This window comes from Colius striatus, unplaced genomic scaffold, assembly GCF_028858725.1.
Source record: "Colius striatus isolate bColStr4 unplaced genomic scaffold, bColStr4.1.hap1 scaffold_86, whole genome shotgun sequence".
Lineage (NCBI taxonomy): Eukaryota > Metazoa > Chordata > Aves > Coliiformes > Coliidae > Colius > Colius striatus.
The window spans coordinates 76936-91729 of NW_026908542.1; the positions used below are offsets into that span (position 1 = coordinate 76936).

Below are 14794 nucleotides of genomic sequence, written 5' to 3' on the forward strand. Positions count from 1 at the left end.
GAGGCACCTACCCGAGCTCCAGACGCATCCCTGGGTGCTGAACCTGCCGTGGAACAGACACAACCAGCTGCTGTCACCCTCCTTCCTCACACAGCACAGAGTCACAGGGGCTGGGAGGGACCCACAGGGCTCATCCAGCTCCAAACCCCCGCTGAAGCAGCTTCCTCATGCTCAGGAATGAGTCCAAGTGGGTTTGGAAGCCACCTCAGATCCCCCCTGGGCAGCCTGGGCCAGGGCTCAGCACCAAAGGAGTTTCTCCTCATGGTTCCAGTGGCACCAGAGACTCACTTCAGAGCTTTAAGAGCTCCCCCAGCCCCATAAAGCAGGTTCCTCATGGTCAGGGGGCACAGGATGAGTCCAGGTGGGTTTGGAAGCCACCTGAGATCCTCCCTGGGCAGCCTGGGCCAGGAGTTTCTCCTCCTGTGCCACTGGAACCAGAGAATCACACAATGGGGGAGGTTGGAAGGAACCCACAGAGCTCCTCCAGCCCTAAAGCAGGTTCCTCATGCTCAGGGGGGGCACAGGAACATGTTGAGGTGGGTTTGGAAGCCACCTGAGATACTCCACAGCTTCTTCAAGGTCTCAAGAGCTCTGAAGTGAGTCTCTGGTGCCACTGGAACCATGAGGAGAAACTCCTTTGGTGCTGAGCCCTGGCCCAGGCTGCCCAGGGAGGTTGTTTAGGAGGATCTCAGGTGGCTTCCAAACCCACCTCAACATGTTCCTGTGTCCCCCTGACCATGAGGAACCTGCTTTAGGAGCTCTAAAGAGCTCTATGGGTCCATTCCAACCTCCCCCATTGTGTGATTCTCTGGTTCCAGTGGCACAGGAGGAGAAACTCCTGGCCCAGGCTGCTCAAGGAGGATCTCAGGTGGCTTCCAAACACACCTCAACATGTTCCTGTGCCCTTGAGCATGAGGAACCTGCTTTATGGGCCTGGAGAAGCTCTTCAAGGTCTCAAGAGCTCTCAAGTGAGTCTCTGGTGCCACTGGAACCATGAGGAGAAACTCCTTTGGTGCTGAGCCCTGGCCCAGGCTGCCCAGGGAGGATCTCAGGTGGCTTCCAAACCCACTTGGACTCATTCCTGAGCATGAGGAACCTGCTTTAGGGCTGGAGGAGCTCTGTGGGTCCCTTCCAACCTCCCCCATTGTGTGATTCTCTGGTTCCAGTGGCACAGGAGGAGAAACTCCTGGCCCAGGCTGCTCAGGGAGGATCTGAGGTGGCTTCCAAACCCTCCTGAGCACCATCCTGTGCCCCCTGAGCATGAGGAACCTGCTTTATGGGGCTGGGGGAGCTCTTAAAGCTCTGAAGTGAGTCTCTGGTGCCACTGGAACCATGAGGAGAAACTCCTTTGGTGCTGAGCCCTGGCCCAGGCTGCTCAGGGAGGATCTCAGGTGGCTTCCAAACCCACCTCAAGATGTTCCTGTGTCCCCCTGAGCATGAGGAACCTGCTTTAGGGCTGGAGGAGCTCTGTGGGTCCCTTCCAACCTCCCCCATTGTGTGATTCTCTGGTTCCAGTGGCCCAGGGAGCAGAAACCTCCCCCAGGAGCCTCAGCTCTTCTCCTGGAGCCTCTCTCCAGCAGCTCACCCCCAGCCTGGGCTGCTGCTGGGCTGGTTCCTCCCCCAGCTGCAGGACTCAGCCCTTGGTGCCCCTCAGCAGCTTCCCCTGTGCCCAACTCTCCAGCTCTCCCTGCCTGGCAGCTCCAGCAACCAGTGCTCCCAGTTTGGAGCCAGCAGGGAGCTGCCTCAGCATCCCTCTGCCCCTTCACCCAGCTCCTCCATGAACCAGCCTCACCCCAGTGTCCCCCCACAACCCCATCCCATCAAGCACTTCCCACCTCACCCCTTCCCCAGTAAAACCCCCCCCAAGCAGACCTGTCCAGCAGGAACTGGGCCAACTGGGAGTGCAGAGCAAAGCCCAGCTGGTCCTTGAGCTGGCACCAGCGCTCCAGGTGCCCCCCGATGCGGATCCGGCACTTGCTGCGCCGAGCGTCCAGCTCCCGGCGCTTCTGGCGACGGATGAGGTCGGGGGCTTGGGGACCAGACCCCCCTCTGGCTTCCATGGGAGGGGGCTGGGGGGGAGGGAGAAGGGGAAGAGAGACATGGGGAAGGGGTTATGGGGGGTGGGAAGGGGATTGGGGGGATGGGAGGGGGATATGGGGGTGACCCAGCATCATGGGAGGGGTATTGAGGGGGTAAAAGGGGTGATGGGAGGGGGCTGGGGGGCACCTGGGGGTGGTTATGGGGGGTGGGAGAGGGATTTGGGGGTGACCCAGCTCCATAAGGGGGGTCTTAGGGGGCTCAGGGGAGAGATGGGGGTGACCCAGAACCATGGGAGAGGTATTGGGGGGGTAAAAGGGGTGATGGGAGGGGGCTGGGGGGCACCTGTAGGTGGTTAGGGGGGGTGGGAGAGGGATTTGGGGGTGACCCAGCATCATTGGGGGGTCTTGGGGGGCTCAGGGGGGATTTGGGGTGACCCAGCATCATGGGAGAGGTATTGAGGGGGTAAAGGGTGTGATGGGAGGGGGCTGGGGGACACCTAGGGGTGGTTATGGGGGGTGGGAGAGGGATTTGGGGGTGACCCAGCTCCATAAGGGGGGTCTTGGGGGGCTCAGGGGGGGTGGTGGAAGGGTCGTGGCCGTGTCGCGCAAGCCCCGCCCCCTCATTGACCCCTCCCCATTCATCATCCCTTGGCCACGCCCCCGCGCGGCTCCGCCTTCCCCATTGGCTCCTCCATTTGGCCACGCCCCTCGCCTTGGCTCCCCATTCATAATCCCTTAGCCCCGCCCCCTAAGCGGCTCCGCCCTCCCCATTGGCTCATCGCTTCGGTCACGCCCCTTTCACCCAGGCCACGCCCCCTCGCCTTGGCTCCCCGTTCATCATCCCTTGGCCCCGCCCCCGCGCGGCTCCGCCCTTCCCTATTGGCTCCTCCCTTTGGCCCCGCCCCCTCCCGCCTTCCCGCCTTTTCTCTCCCGCCCCTCACGGGCCGCCCCCCCCCCCCCTCAGGCTCCGTTCCCGCTGCGGCCGATCCCAAACGACACCCGCTCGCCCTTCCCCTCCCTCCCCGCCGGCCTCCGAACCTCGTCCGGCGGCCCGCGCTGCATCTCATGCCGGGGTGGCCCCACCCGCGCGGCCGTGCCCCCTTTAAGAGCCGAAGGAGGAACCGCTCCCAGCGCTGAGGGGGCCGCGGGTAAAGATGGCGGGCGAGGCGCCGCCTCCCCGCGATTGCGCATGCGCGGGAGGGGAAACCGGAAGTGAGCGCGGGGGCCGATGGGAGGTGTAGTCCCGAACGGGGGTGACGCGGGGGATGATGGGAAACTCCGGTGTGGGGGGGATGGATGGGGATTGAAACACCCCCGAAGAGGAGGGAAAGGAGAAAGGGGAGGGAGAAAGGGGGGGGAATAAAAGGGAGGAGGAGAGGGAAAAGGAGAAAGGAGGGGAAAAAGCATTGGGGGGAAGGCAGAGAGGGGGGGAAAAGGGAGAAATGGGGGGAAAAAGGAAGAAGAGGGGGAAAAGCATTGGGGGAAGGCGGGGGAGAAGGGAGAAAAAGGGAGAAGGAGAGGGAAAAGGGAGAAGAAAAGGGGGGAAGGGGAGAAGGAGAGGAGGATAAAAGGATAAAAGGCAGAACGGGGGGGAAGAAGGAAGAAGGAGGGGGAAAAGAAGGGGGGAAGGGAAAAGGGGAAAAGGGAGAAGAAAAGGGGGGAAGGGGAGAAATAGTAGAAGGGGGAAGAAAGAAGAGGGAGAAAAAGGGGGAAGGGGATGAGGAAGAGGATGGGGAAGGGAAGGGGAAGTGGATGGGAAAGGATGAGGAAGGAGATTGGAAGGGGGAAGGGAAGGGAAGGGAAGGGAAGGGAAGGGAAGGGAAGGGAAGGGAAGGGAAGGGAAGGGAAGGGAAGGGAAGGGAAGGGAAGGGAAGAGAAGAGAAGAGAAGAGAAGAGAAGAGAAGAGAAGAGAAGAGAAGAGAAGAGAAGAGAAGAGAAGAGAAGAGAAGAGAAGAGAAGAGAAGAATGCAGAAGAGGGAAAAGGGAGAAGAGAGGAAAGGCAGAAGAGGGTGGGGGAGAAAAGGCAGAAGGGGGAATTCATTTAGCCATGGAATCGTTCCTCTCAGGTCCTGAGCATCACCCTCCAGAAAAGGGGTCTGGTTAAGGGCTTGGTTTTCATCTTTGTTAGTTGGTTTCGGGCACAGGACGGAGCCCACGTCACGGCTCACTGTTAATGAGGCGGTAATTAAGGCAGTGACAGAACACAGTGCCCCGCTCCGTGGCGAGGGGAATCCTCTGAGCTCCCTCCCTGCCCTCCTGTCCCTGTGCAGCAGGGAGCCGTGCAGCGGGGGCAGCTCTGCCTGCGGCCCCGGGGCTGGGCTGTGCCTCTGACTGGGTCGGGTACCGGAACATGTGCTACCACCTCTCGCTGAACATCAGCAGCTGGAACGGGAGCCAAGCACAGTGCTCACAGCACGGGGCATCGCTGGCCATGCTGCAGGAGGAGTGGGAAATGGTGAGGAGGGGGCTGTGGGGGTGAGTGCAGCCCCTGAGGTGCTTGTAGAGGCACGTTGTGGGCTGGAAGGGAGGGATGCACAGGGGGTGGTGTGGAGCCAAAGCACATCTCTGGTTACTGAGCTGCTGCAGCTCTGAAGCTCATTGGAGCTGCTGCTGGGTGTCAGGTGCTGGGCTGGTGGCTGGTGTGGTGCTGGCAGCAGCTCCTGACTGTTGGCTCCTCTCTCTCCTCCCCAGGAGTTTCTGCAGCGCCTCCAAGGTGATTTGGATTGCTGGGTGGGTGTGAGGAGACAGGGTGAGCACCTGGAGAGAGTGGATGGCAGCAACTTCACCTTCAGGTGAGTCCCATCATGGGCTGAGGCTGCACAGGGCCTGTCCCGTGGTGAGATGGGCAGGGCCTGGGGGCTGGGGACAGCCCCTGAGCCAGCTCCTTCCTTCTCCCTGCAGGGTCTCACTTCAGGGGGTGGATCCTTGTCTGACTCTGATCCATGGGCACCTCAGGGGGGCGAGTTGCTCTGACCTCTACCCCTACATCTGCAGCAAACCCCTGAGCCACTGGAGAAGTGGCCTTTCCCAGGCTGGGCACCCACAGCTTTAGCTCTGGCACAGCTCAGAGCAGCACTGGGGTGTCCTACCCCCTGCCAGGCCTGGGGTGATGAGGGGAGCTGATGTGGAAGCTGCCAAGTGCCTGAATGTGAGCTCAGGCCTGGGCTTGGGGTTTCTGCTGGGACCAGGATGCTGACTCCACCGCTGATGCAACTCCTCACATTGTAGGAGGCCTTTTCTACTCTGTAATAAAAACCTTTGAGCTTCCCCTGGGTGTCCCTTGTGTGGGGCAGCCCCAGCCCTTCCCCTCAGGGGACACGTGGGGCAGGGCCCAGCACCCCCTGGGGTCTCCCCAGTCACTGCAGGGGGGTGGTTGGAGCTCTCTGCCCCCTGCACAGCCCAGGTCTGGGGCTGCTCTCTGCTGAAACCCCCCTCCTTGTGTCAGGGGGTGGGGGATGTGCTGAACTGGCCCCAGTGTCTGTCCTGAAGTGGTCTCAGCCTCCCTTCTCACCATGAAATTCCCCCCTGTCCCCCCCCTCTCCTAGAGAAGGTGACCCCTCCTCATCAGAACCTTCTCCCCTCACGTTCAGTCCCATGTCCTCCAGGTCTGGGGACACCACGAGTGACTTTGGGGACACCTTGGGGACTGGGGGAGGTTCAGTGATCTCCTGTTGCTGCAGAGACCATGAGGGGGAGGCTGATTGCACCCCTGGCTACAGCAGGACCCCCCTCCAGGACCTGCAGCCAGCTGTAGGTGTGACAGTCTCTGATAGAAGAGCGAGAGGGTCAAGGTCATCCCCCCATGGTGACAACAGGAGCCTCCCTATGCCAGGGGGAGGTGGGGGGACTCACCCCCCTAATTTGGGAGCATCCTTAAACCCCACAGCCTTGGGGGAGTGGGCACAAGAACAAGAGAACCCAACCCCAACCTTTCCCAGAGGACAAACAAGACATGGAGCCACCTCCCTGCCTGGGGCTCAGCTCCCCACGTGAGACCCCCCCATCCTGAAGCCCCCCAGTACTCCCAGTGTGTGTGGAGTTCCATCACTGTGGGGGTATCCCCTCCCCACCCCACAGCTCACAGAGGACCTGGGGAGGGGACACACAGAGCATGTCACTTTTATTGGGGGAGGAGGTGACGCCGGTGGCATCTAACGGTTGGATTTGGCCACACGCTCCAGCTCGTCCTTCTTCTTGATGGCGTAGGAGTTGGACGAGCCCTGGGTGTTTGTGGGGGGAAGGAGATGGGTGTAAATGAGGGAGGGGGGAGCAGTGTGTCCCCAAGAAGAGGGGACAGGGTGTGTGTCCCCTCCCCTCTCACCTTGGCAGCGTTGATGAGCTCGTCGGCCAAACACTCCGCGATGGTTTTGATGTTGCGGAAGGCGGCTTCGCGGGCCCCGGTGCACAGCAGCCAGATGGCCTGGGCAGAGGGGACAGAGCCAAGGGGACGTTGGGGACAGGCAGAGGGGACCCTTGGGGACAGGCAGGAGGGGGGACAGGGAGAGGGGAGGCACCTGGTTGACGCGGCGCAGGGGGGACACGTCCACCGCCTGCCTGCGGACCGTGCCGGCGCGGCCGATGCGGGTCGAGTCCTCGCGGGGGCCCGAGTTGATGATGGCGTTCACCAGGACCTGCAGGGGGTTCTGCCGGAGGGAAGGGGGAGCAATCAGCCCCCCTCACGCCTGAAAACGACCCCCTGGCAACTGCAAGGGCTCTAAACCCATCCCACAGCACCAGAGGAAGATGCTAGAGACACAAAAATACCTCCAGAGCAGCTGAAAATGCTTAAAAACAGCTCCCGGCACCCAAAAGCAGCTCCTGGGACCTCAAAACCATCCCCAAGCACCCTAAAAGGCCCAAACCCATCCCCACCAGCACCCAAAATCAGCCTCTAGCACCCAAAAGAACCTCCTAGGACCTCAAACCCACCCCCAAGAACCCTAAAAGGCCCAAACCCTTCCCCACCAGCACCCAAAACCACTCAAAATCAGCCTCTGGCACACAAAAGAAGCTCCTGGGACCTCTAAACCATCCCCAAGCACCCAAAACCCACCCAAACTCATCCCCTCCAGCACCCAAAATCAGCCTCTAGCACACAAAACAACCTCCTGGGACCTCAAAACCATCCCCAAGCACCCTAAAAGGTCCAAATCCTTCCCCACCAGCACCCAAACCCACCCTCTAGCACCCAAAAGAAGCTCCTAGGACCTCAAACCCACCCCCAAGAACCCTAAAAGGCCCAAACCCTTCCCCACCAGCACCCAAACCCCACCCAAACTCATCCCCTCCAGCACCCAAAATCAGCCTCTGGCACCCAAAACAACCTCCTGGGACCTCAAAACCAAACCAAGCACCCAAAAACACCTCCCTGGCATAAAAAAATGCACAAAACCAAACTCCAGCAACCGAAAGAGCCTTCTAGGACCTCAAAACAACCCCCAAGCACCTAAAACCACCCAAACTCATCCACACCAGCACCCAAAAAGGCTCAAAATCAGTCTCTAGCACCCAAAACCAGTCAAAACTACAAGCCCAGCACGCAAAATGACCCCAAAGGGATCCAAAACCACCTCACAGCACCCAAAAATGCTTAAAACCAACTCCCAGCGCCCAAAAGAACCTTCCAGGACGCCAAAACCAATTCCCCAGCCTCAAAACCATCCCCATCAGCACCCAAAACCACTCCAAATCAGCCCCTACCACACAAAAGAACCTCAAAGGACCCCAAACTCACCTCCCCAGGACCCAAAACCATCCCAAACAGCAGCCAAAATGGCTAAAAATCAACCTTTAGCACCTAAAATGACCCCAGCAGCACCCAGAACCAGCAAAACTCAACCCTCAGCACCCAAAAACACCCCAAGGGATCCAAACCCATCTCCACGACACTCAAAAATGCTTAAAACCAACTCCCAGTGCCCAAAAGTCTTCTAAGACCCCAAAACCAGCCCCTGACCACCCAAAACAACCCCCACCAGCACCCAAAATGGCTCAAAATCAGCCTCTAGCACCCAAAAGAACCTCCTAGGGCCTCAAAATCACACCACAGCATCCAAAACCACTCAAACCCATCACCAGCAGCACCCAAAAATGCTCAAAGCCATCCTCTGGTACCCAAAAGAGCTTTCTAGGACCCCAAAAGCACCTCCCAGCACTCAAAACAGTCCCCACTGGCAACTAAAAATGCTCAAAATCAACCTGTAGCACCCAAAAAACTCCTCCTAGGAGCCCCAAATCAACCCCCAGCGCCCCAGAAATGCTCCAAACCACACCCTGGCACCCTCTCTCTCAGAAAACTCCTGCAGCCCCCCAAAACCAGCCCCCAAATCACACTTTATCTCCCAGGAAAACCCTTAATTTACCCCAAACCATCCCCAGCAAACCTCTCAAACCAACCTCAGCCCTCTCAAACCCCTTTAAACCCCCAAACCAGTCCTGAACTGTCTCCCAGCACCCAGAAAACCCCACCCCAAACCACCCCTAGCCCCCAAAAAAACCCTTAAGTCCCCCCAAATCATCCATCTCTCAGAAAACCCCTTAAGCCCCCCCAAAACCATCCCCAGCACATCTTTAAACCTCCCCAAACCAACCCCCAAACAACCTTCAGGCCTCCCATATCGCTTCAGACCCCTCAAACCAAAGCCAAATTACCCCAGCCCTCCCAAACCACCCCACAAAACCCCTTTAAACCACCAAAACACACCCCCCAAAACCCCGTTTGGGCCCCCAAAACACTCTGCATGTCCCAGAAAACCCCTTTAGCCCCCCCAAACCACCCTCAGCCCTCAGAAAATCCCTTTAGGCCTCTCCAACCAGTCCTAAACCATCTCCTAGCCCCTCAAAAAACCTCCTCACGCTCCCCAAACCACCCCCCAGAAACAACTTCACACCCCCAAAGGCCACACAAAACCCTTCTAGCTGCCCTAAACCGACCCCCCTGGCCCCTGACCTCTCCGGTGAGCAGGTGGATGATCTCGAAGGCGTGTTTGACGATGCGGACGGTCATGAGCTTCTTGCCGTTGTTGCGGCCGTGCATCATCATGGAGTTGGTGAGGCGCTCCACGATGGGGCACTGCGCCTTGCGGAAGCGCTTGGCCGCGTAGCGCCCGGCGCTGTGGGGAAGGTACTTGGCGTATTTCTCCTTCACGGCGATGTAATCCTGAGGGGGGGAAAGATCTCGGGGTCTCCATGGTGGGGGAGGGAGGTGGGACCCCCCTCAGGGACCATCCACCCTGTGACACTTGGGCTCCGTGTGGGTGGGAAAGCTGGATGGCTCCAGGGCTGGGGAGCAGGGCTCAGGGCTGGGGCTGCTCTGGGGAACGGCTTTGGAAAGGTGAGGGTTTGTAAAAGGGGAGTTGTGAGGGAAAAGTGGGGTTTTGTTTGACTTCTGAGGGAAAAAGTGGGGTTTTGGTACAGTTCTGAGGGAAAAAGTGGGGTTTTGTTTGACTTCTGAGGGAAAAAGTGGGGTTTTGGTACAGTTCTGAGGGAAAAAGTGGGGGTTTGTTTGACTTCTGAGGGAAAAAGTGGGGTTTTGGTACAGTTCTGAGGGAAAAAGTGGGGTTTTGGTACAGTTCTGAGGGAAAAAATGGGGGTTTGTTTGACTTTTGAGGGAAAAAGTGGGGTTTTGGTACAGTTCTGAGGGAAAAAGTGGGGGTTTGGTACAGTTCTGAGGGAAAAAGTGGGGTTTTGTTTGACTTCTGAGGGAAAAAGTGGGGTTTTGGTACAGTTCTGAGGGAAAAAGTGGGGTTTTGGTACAGTTCTGAGGGAAAAAGTGGGGTTTTGTTTGACTTCTGAGGGAAAAAGTGGGGTTTTGGTACAGTTCTGAGGGAAAAAGTGGGGTTTTGGTACAGTTCTGAGGGAAAAAGTGGGGGTTTGGTACAGTTCTGAGGGAAAAAGTGGGGTTTTGTTTGACTTCTGAGGGAAAAAGTGGGGTTTTGGTACAGTTCTGAGGGAAAAAGTGGGGTTTTGTTTGACTTCTGAGGGAAAAAGTGGGGTTTTGAGGGAAAAGTGGGGTTTTGAGGGAGCTTTGAGGGGTCTCCATGGTGGGGGAGGGAGGTGGGACCCCCCTCAGGGACCATCCGCCCTGTGACACTTGGGCTCCGTGTGGGTGGGAAAGCTGGATGGCTCCAGGCCTGGGGAGCAGGGCTCAGGGCTGGGGCTGCTCTGGGGAACGGCTTTGGAAAGGTGAGGGTTTGTACAAGGGGAGTTGTGAGGGAAAAGTGGGGTTTTGTTTGACTTCTGAGGGGAAAAGTGGGGTTTTGGTACAGTTCTGAGGGAAAAAGTGGGGTTTTGTTTGACTTCTGAGGGAAAAAGTGAGGTTTTGTTTGACTTCTGAGGGAAAAAGTGGGGTTTTGGTACAGTTCTGAGGGAAAAAGTGGGGTTTTGTTTGACTTCTGAGGGAAAAAGTGGGGTTTTGTTTGACTTCTGAGGGAAAAAGTGGGGGTTTGGTACAGTTCTGAGGGAAAAAGTGGGGTTTTGGTACAGTTCTGAGGGAAAAAGTGGGGTTTTGGTACAGTTCTGAAGGAAAAAGTGGGGTTTTGTTTGACTTCTGAGGGAAAAAGTGGGGTTTTGAGGGAAAAGTGGGGTTTTGAGGGAGCCTTGAGGGGTCTCCATGGTGGGGGAGGGAGGTGGGACCCCCCTCAGGGACCATCCACCCTGTGACACTTGGGCTCCGTGTGGGTGGGAAAGCTGGATGGCTCCAGGCCTGGGGAGCAGGGCTCAGGGCTGGGGCTGCTCTGGGGAACGGCTTTGGAAAGGTGAGGGTTTGTAAAAGGGGAGTTGTGAGGGAAAAAGTGGGGTTTTAGGGGAGTTCTGAGGGAAAAAGTGGGGTTTTGACTTCTGAGGGAAAAAGTGGGGTTTTGGTACAGTTCTGAGGGAAAAAGTGGGGTTTTGTTTGACTTCTGAGGGAAAAAGTGGGGTTTTGGTACAGTTCTGAGGGAAAAAGTGGGGTTTTGTTTGACTTCTGAGGGAAAAAGTGGGGTTTTGAGGGAAAAGTGGGGTTTTGAGGGAGCTTTGAGGGGTCTCCATGGTGGGGGAGGGAGGTGGGACCCCCCTCAGGGACCATCCACCCTGTGACACTTGGGCTCCGTGTGGGTGGGAAAGCTGGATGGCTCCAGGCCTGGGGAGCAGGGCTCAGGGCTGGGGCTGCTCTGGGGAACGGCTTTGGAAAGGTGAGGGTTTGTACAAGGGGAGTTCTGAGGGAAAAAGTGGGGTTTTGGTACAGTTCTGAGGGGAAAAGTGGGGTTTTGTTTGACTTCTGAGGGAAAAAGTGGGGTTTTGGTACAGTTCTGCGGGAAAAAGGGGGATTTTGTTTGACTTTTGAGGGAAAAAGGGGGATTTTGTTTGACTTCTGAGGGAAAAAGTGGGGTTCTGGTACAGTTCTGAGGGAAAAAGTGGGGTTTTGTTTGACTTCTGAGGGAAAAAGTGGGGTTTTGGTACAGTTCTGAGGGAAAAAGTGGGGTTTTGGTACAGTTCTGAGGGAAAAAGTGGGGTTTTGGTACAGTTCTGAGGGAAAAAGTGGGGTTTTGTGGGAGTTCTGAGGGAGAAAGTGGGGCTTTGGTAGACATCTAGCAGAAAAAGTGGGATTTTGGGGAAGTTCTGAAGGAAAAAATGGGGTTTTGAGGGAGTTTAAGGGAAAAAGTGGGGCTTCAGTGATGCTCTGAGGGAAAAAGTATGTTTTGAGGGGAGTTTAAGGGAAAAAGTGGGGTTTTGTGGGAGTTCTGAGGGAAAATGTGAGAGGTTTTGGTGAACTGAAGGAGAAAGTGGGGTTTTGACAGAACTCTGAGAAGAAAAGTGGAGTTCTGAGGGAAAAAGGACTTTCAGAGGGGAGTTCTGAGGGAGAAAGTGGGGTCTGTGGGACTTTTGGGGGAAGAAGTGGAGTTTTGGTGAAGCTCTGAAGGAAAAAACAGGGTTCTGAGGGGAGTTCTGAAGATAAACACGGGGCTTAGAGTTCTGAGGGAAAAAGTGGGTTTTGTGGGAGCTTTGAGAGAAAAAAGCAGGGTTCTGGTGAACTTTTGCGGGACTAAGTGCGGTTTTGGTGGAGTTCTGATGGAAAAGTGGGGTTTTGACAGAATTATGAGAGAAAATTCGTGGTTCTGGTGCAATTCCGAGGGAAAATGTGGGGTTCTGGTTAAGTTTTGAGGGGAAAAGTGGAGATTTGGGGGACTTTTGAGAGAAATATTATCTTTGGCGTTCTTCTAGGGGAAAATGTTTCTTTTAGTGGAGTTTTGAAGGAAAAGTTTTAGTTTTGGTGCAGTTTTAAAGGAAAAAGTGCATTTTTGGTGGGGCTTTGATGGAAAAAGAAGTAATGAATGACAGGACAAGAGCAAACAGCCTCAAGTTGCCCCAGGGGAGGTTGAGGCTGGAGCTGAGGCAGAGCTGTTTCCCTGAGAGGGGTGTGAGCCCTGTGCCAGGCTGCCCAGGGAGCTGGGGCAGTGCCCAGCCCTGGAGGGATCCCAAAGCTGTGGGTCAGTGCTGGGCAGGGTGAGCTGAGGGTTGGATTCCAGGGGCTTTTCCAACATCTGATTCTATAAGAAGCTCCCCCAGTACCTGGAGGGAGATGTCATTGATCTGCACATCATCCGTGCTCCATTTCCCGAAGAGCTTGATGTCGGGGGTCTCGGTGACAGCGGGCGCCGTCTCCCAGTCAGTCATGCTGGACATGATGAGGGGGGAGGAAGTCAGGGTTGGGGGGCTACAGCTCCCAGTGAGGTTAAAAGCCCTTCCCAGTTCAAACTGGTCCTCCCCAAAACATTCCATATGGCACCAGGTACCTCCCATGCATCCCCCAACAACCCCAGCCCTATGTTGGGTGTTTAATGCAGAATGAGGGGGTCTCAACCTCTCAAAGTGGTCTGGGGTGTCCCAAAATCCTTAAGAAGTTATGTGACAGGGGGCTGCCCCCCGTCCTCAACCCAAATGAACAGAGCTCAGGGTGTACCAGGCACCCCAAAATCCCAACAGAGTCCACCTCAGCCCCTCACAGCCCTCAGCCCCCCAACTCCCACCTCAGCCCCTCACAGCCCTCAGCCCCCCAACTCCCACCTCAGCCCCTCACAGCCCTCAGCCCCCCAACTCCCACCTCAGCTCCCCTCACAGCCTTCAGACCCCAACTCCCACCTCAGCTCCCCTCACAGCCTTCAGACCCCAACTCCCACCTCAGCTCCCCTCACAGCCCTCAGACCCCCAACTCCCACCTCAGCCCCTCACACCCCTCAGACCCCAACTCCCACCTCACAGCCCTCAGACCCCAACTCCCACCTCAGCCCCTCACAGCCCTCAGACCCCAACTCCCACCTCAGCCCCTCAAAGCCCTCAGCCCCCCAACTCCCACCTCAGCTCCCCTCACAGCCTTCAGACCCCAACTCTCCCCTCAGCCCCTCACAGCCCTCAGTCCCCCAACTCCCATCTCAGCCCCTCACAGTCCTCAGACCCCCAACTCCCATCTCAGCCCCTCACAGTCCTCAGTCCCCCAACTCCCACCTCAGCCCCTCACAGTCCTCAGCCCCCCGCCTCAGCCCTTCACTCCCCCACCGCCTTCTGCTCCCCAACTCCCACCTCAGCCCCCCCAAAGCCCCCTTCACACCCCTCAGCGCCCCCAACTCCCACCTCAGGCCCTCCTCACAGCCCTCAGCGTCCCAACTCCCACCTCAGGCCCCCCAGAGTTCCCCCTCACAGCCCTCAACCCCCAACGCCCACCTCAGCCCCCCAGAGTTCCCCCTCACAGCCCTCAGCGCCCCCAACTCGCACCCGAGCCCCCCAGAGCCGCCCCCCCTCCCGCACCCCCCGCCCCGCACTCACATGGCGGCGGCCTCGGCGCGTCCGGCGAAGCGAAAGGGCCTCGCCGGGGTTTCCCGGGCTCTTATCCAGGGGCGGCCGCGCGCTTCCCTCCGCGCATGCGCAGCGCCCCCTGGCGGCCCCACGCTGCCCTCACACACCCCCCCACACACACTCCCCGGGCTCTCTGCGCATGCGCACGCGGGGCGGCCCCGCACATCCTCCCCCCCCCATCCCCCGCGGGGGTCGTGCCCGGTGGTCATTGTGCCCGGGGACCCTCGTGGCTCGTGTGCCTTGACCCTGGCATAGCGTCTGACCCACGTCTCTCATGGCCCGTGTCCCTCCTGCACAATGTCGCTCACCCCTGGCATCGCTTGTGCCCAGTGTCCCTTGTGCCCAGTGTCCCTGGTGCACTATGTCCCTAGTGCACTATGTCCCTGGTGCACAATGTCGCTCACCCCTGGCATCGCTTGTGCCCAGTGTCCCTGGTGCACAATGTCCCTGGTGCCCCATGTCCCTGGTGCACAATGTCCCTCACCCCTGGCATCGCTTGTGCACAATGTCCCTGGTGCACAATGTCCCTCACCCCTGGCATCGCTTGTGCACAATGTCCCTGGTGCACAATGTCCCTGGTGCACTATGTCCCTCACCCCTGGCATCGCTTGTGCCCAGTGTCCCTCGTGCACAATGTCGCTCACCCCTGGCATTGCTTGTGCCCAGTGTCCCTTGTGCCCAGTGTCCCTGGTGCACAATGTCCCTGGTGCACCATGTCCCTGGTGCACAATGTCCCTCACCCCTGGCATCACTTATGCACAATGTCCCTGGTGCACAATGTCCCTGGTGTACAATATCCCTGCCATCGCTTGTGCCCAGTGTCCCTTGTGCACAATGTCCCTGGTGCACAATGTCCCTGCCATCGCTTGTGCCCAGTGTCCCTTGTGCACAATGTCCCTGGTGCACAATGTCCCTGCCATCGCTTG

The 14794-nt window shown here is 57.9% G+C and overlaps 3 protein-coding genes across 3 annotated transcripts in view; 1 reads left to right on the forward strand and 2 right to left on the reverse strand.

The window, feature by feature from the left end:
* Positions 1–3188, reverse strand: part of ZNF692 (zinc finger protein 692) — a 27554-nt gene extending 24366 nt beyond the window's left edge. Inside the window, exons 1-3 of the mRNA XM_062020247.1 lie at positions 3078–3188; positions 1873–2069; positions 12–43 (exon numbers count right to left, since the gene is read on the reverse strand). Of these exons, the coding sequence (XP_061876231.1) occupies positions 12–43; positions 1873–2069; positions 3078–3101 (253 nt within the window). The 5' untranslated portion in view covers positions 3102–3188. The remainder of the gene's footprint in view (positions 1–11; positions 44–1872; positions 2070–3077) is intronic.
* LOC133629585 (C-type lectin domain family 2 member D3-like) lies at positions 912–5296 on the forward strand. The gene is made up of 5 exons (XM_062020235.1): positions 912–968; positions 3004–3187; positions 4310–4494; positions 4731–4831; positions 4941–5296. The coding sequence occupies exons 1-5, from the start codon at positions 912–914 to the stop codon at positions 5089–5091; spliced, it is 678 nt and encodes a 225-aa protein (XP_061876219.1). The 3' UTR covers positions 5092–5296.
* An 846-nt stretch (positions 5297–6142) lies between these two features.
* On the reverse strand, positions 6143–13915 carry RPS5 (ribosomal protein S5). The gene is made up of 6 exons (XM_062020246.1): positions 13839–13915; positions 12588–12693; positions 8989–9198; positions 6554–6682; positions 6361–6459; positions 6143–6259 (listed from the first exon to the last, which is right to left on the reverse strand). Exons 2-6 carry the CDS (start codon positions 12690–12692, stop codon positions 6191–6193), a joined length of 612 nt encoding a protein of 203 aa, XP_061876230.1. The 5' UTR covers position 12693; positions 13839–13915; the 3' UTR covers positions 6143–6190.
* Positions 13916–14794: the final 879 nt, after the last annotated feature.

Excerpts from the sequence above, each read along its gene's own strand:
- LOC133629585 (XM_062020235.1), top strand. The coding sequence starts at position 912 with ATGAGGAACCTGCTTTATGGGCCTGGAGAAGCTCTTCAAGGTCTCAAG. Across the intron at positions 969-3,003 it reads AAGGTCTCAAGAGCTCTCAA|GCTCCGTTCCCGCTGCGGCC; the intron begins GTGAGTCTCTGG and ends CCCCCCCCTCAG. Across the intron at positions 4,832-4,940 it reads GGCAGCAACTTCACCTTCAG|GGTCTCACTTCAGGGGGTGG; the intron begins GTGAGTCCCATC and ends TTCTCCCTGCAG.
- RPS5 (XM_062020246.1), bottom strand. The coding sequence starts at position 12,692 with ATGACTGACTGGGAGACGGCGCCCGCTGTCACCGAGACCCCCGACATC. Across the intron at positions 9,199-12,587 it reads TCAATGACATCTCCCTCCAG|GATTACATCGCCGTGAAGGA; the intron begins GTACTGGGGGAG and ends TCCCCCCCTCAG. Across the intron at positions 6,683-8,988 it reads TCCACCTGCTCACCGGAGAG|AACCCCCTGCAGGTCCTGGT; the intron begins GTCAGGGGCCAG and ends TCCCTCCGGCAG.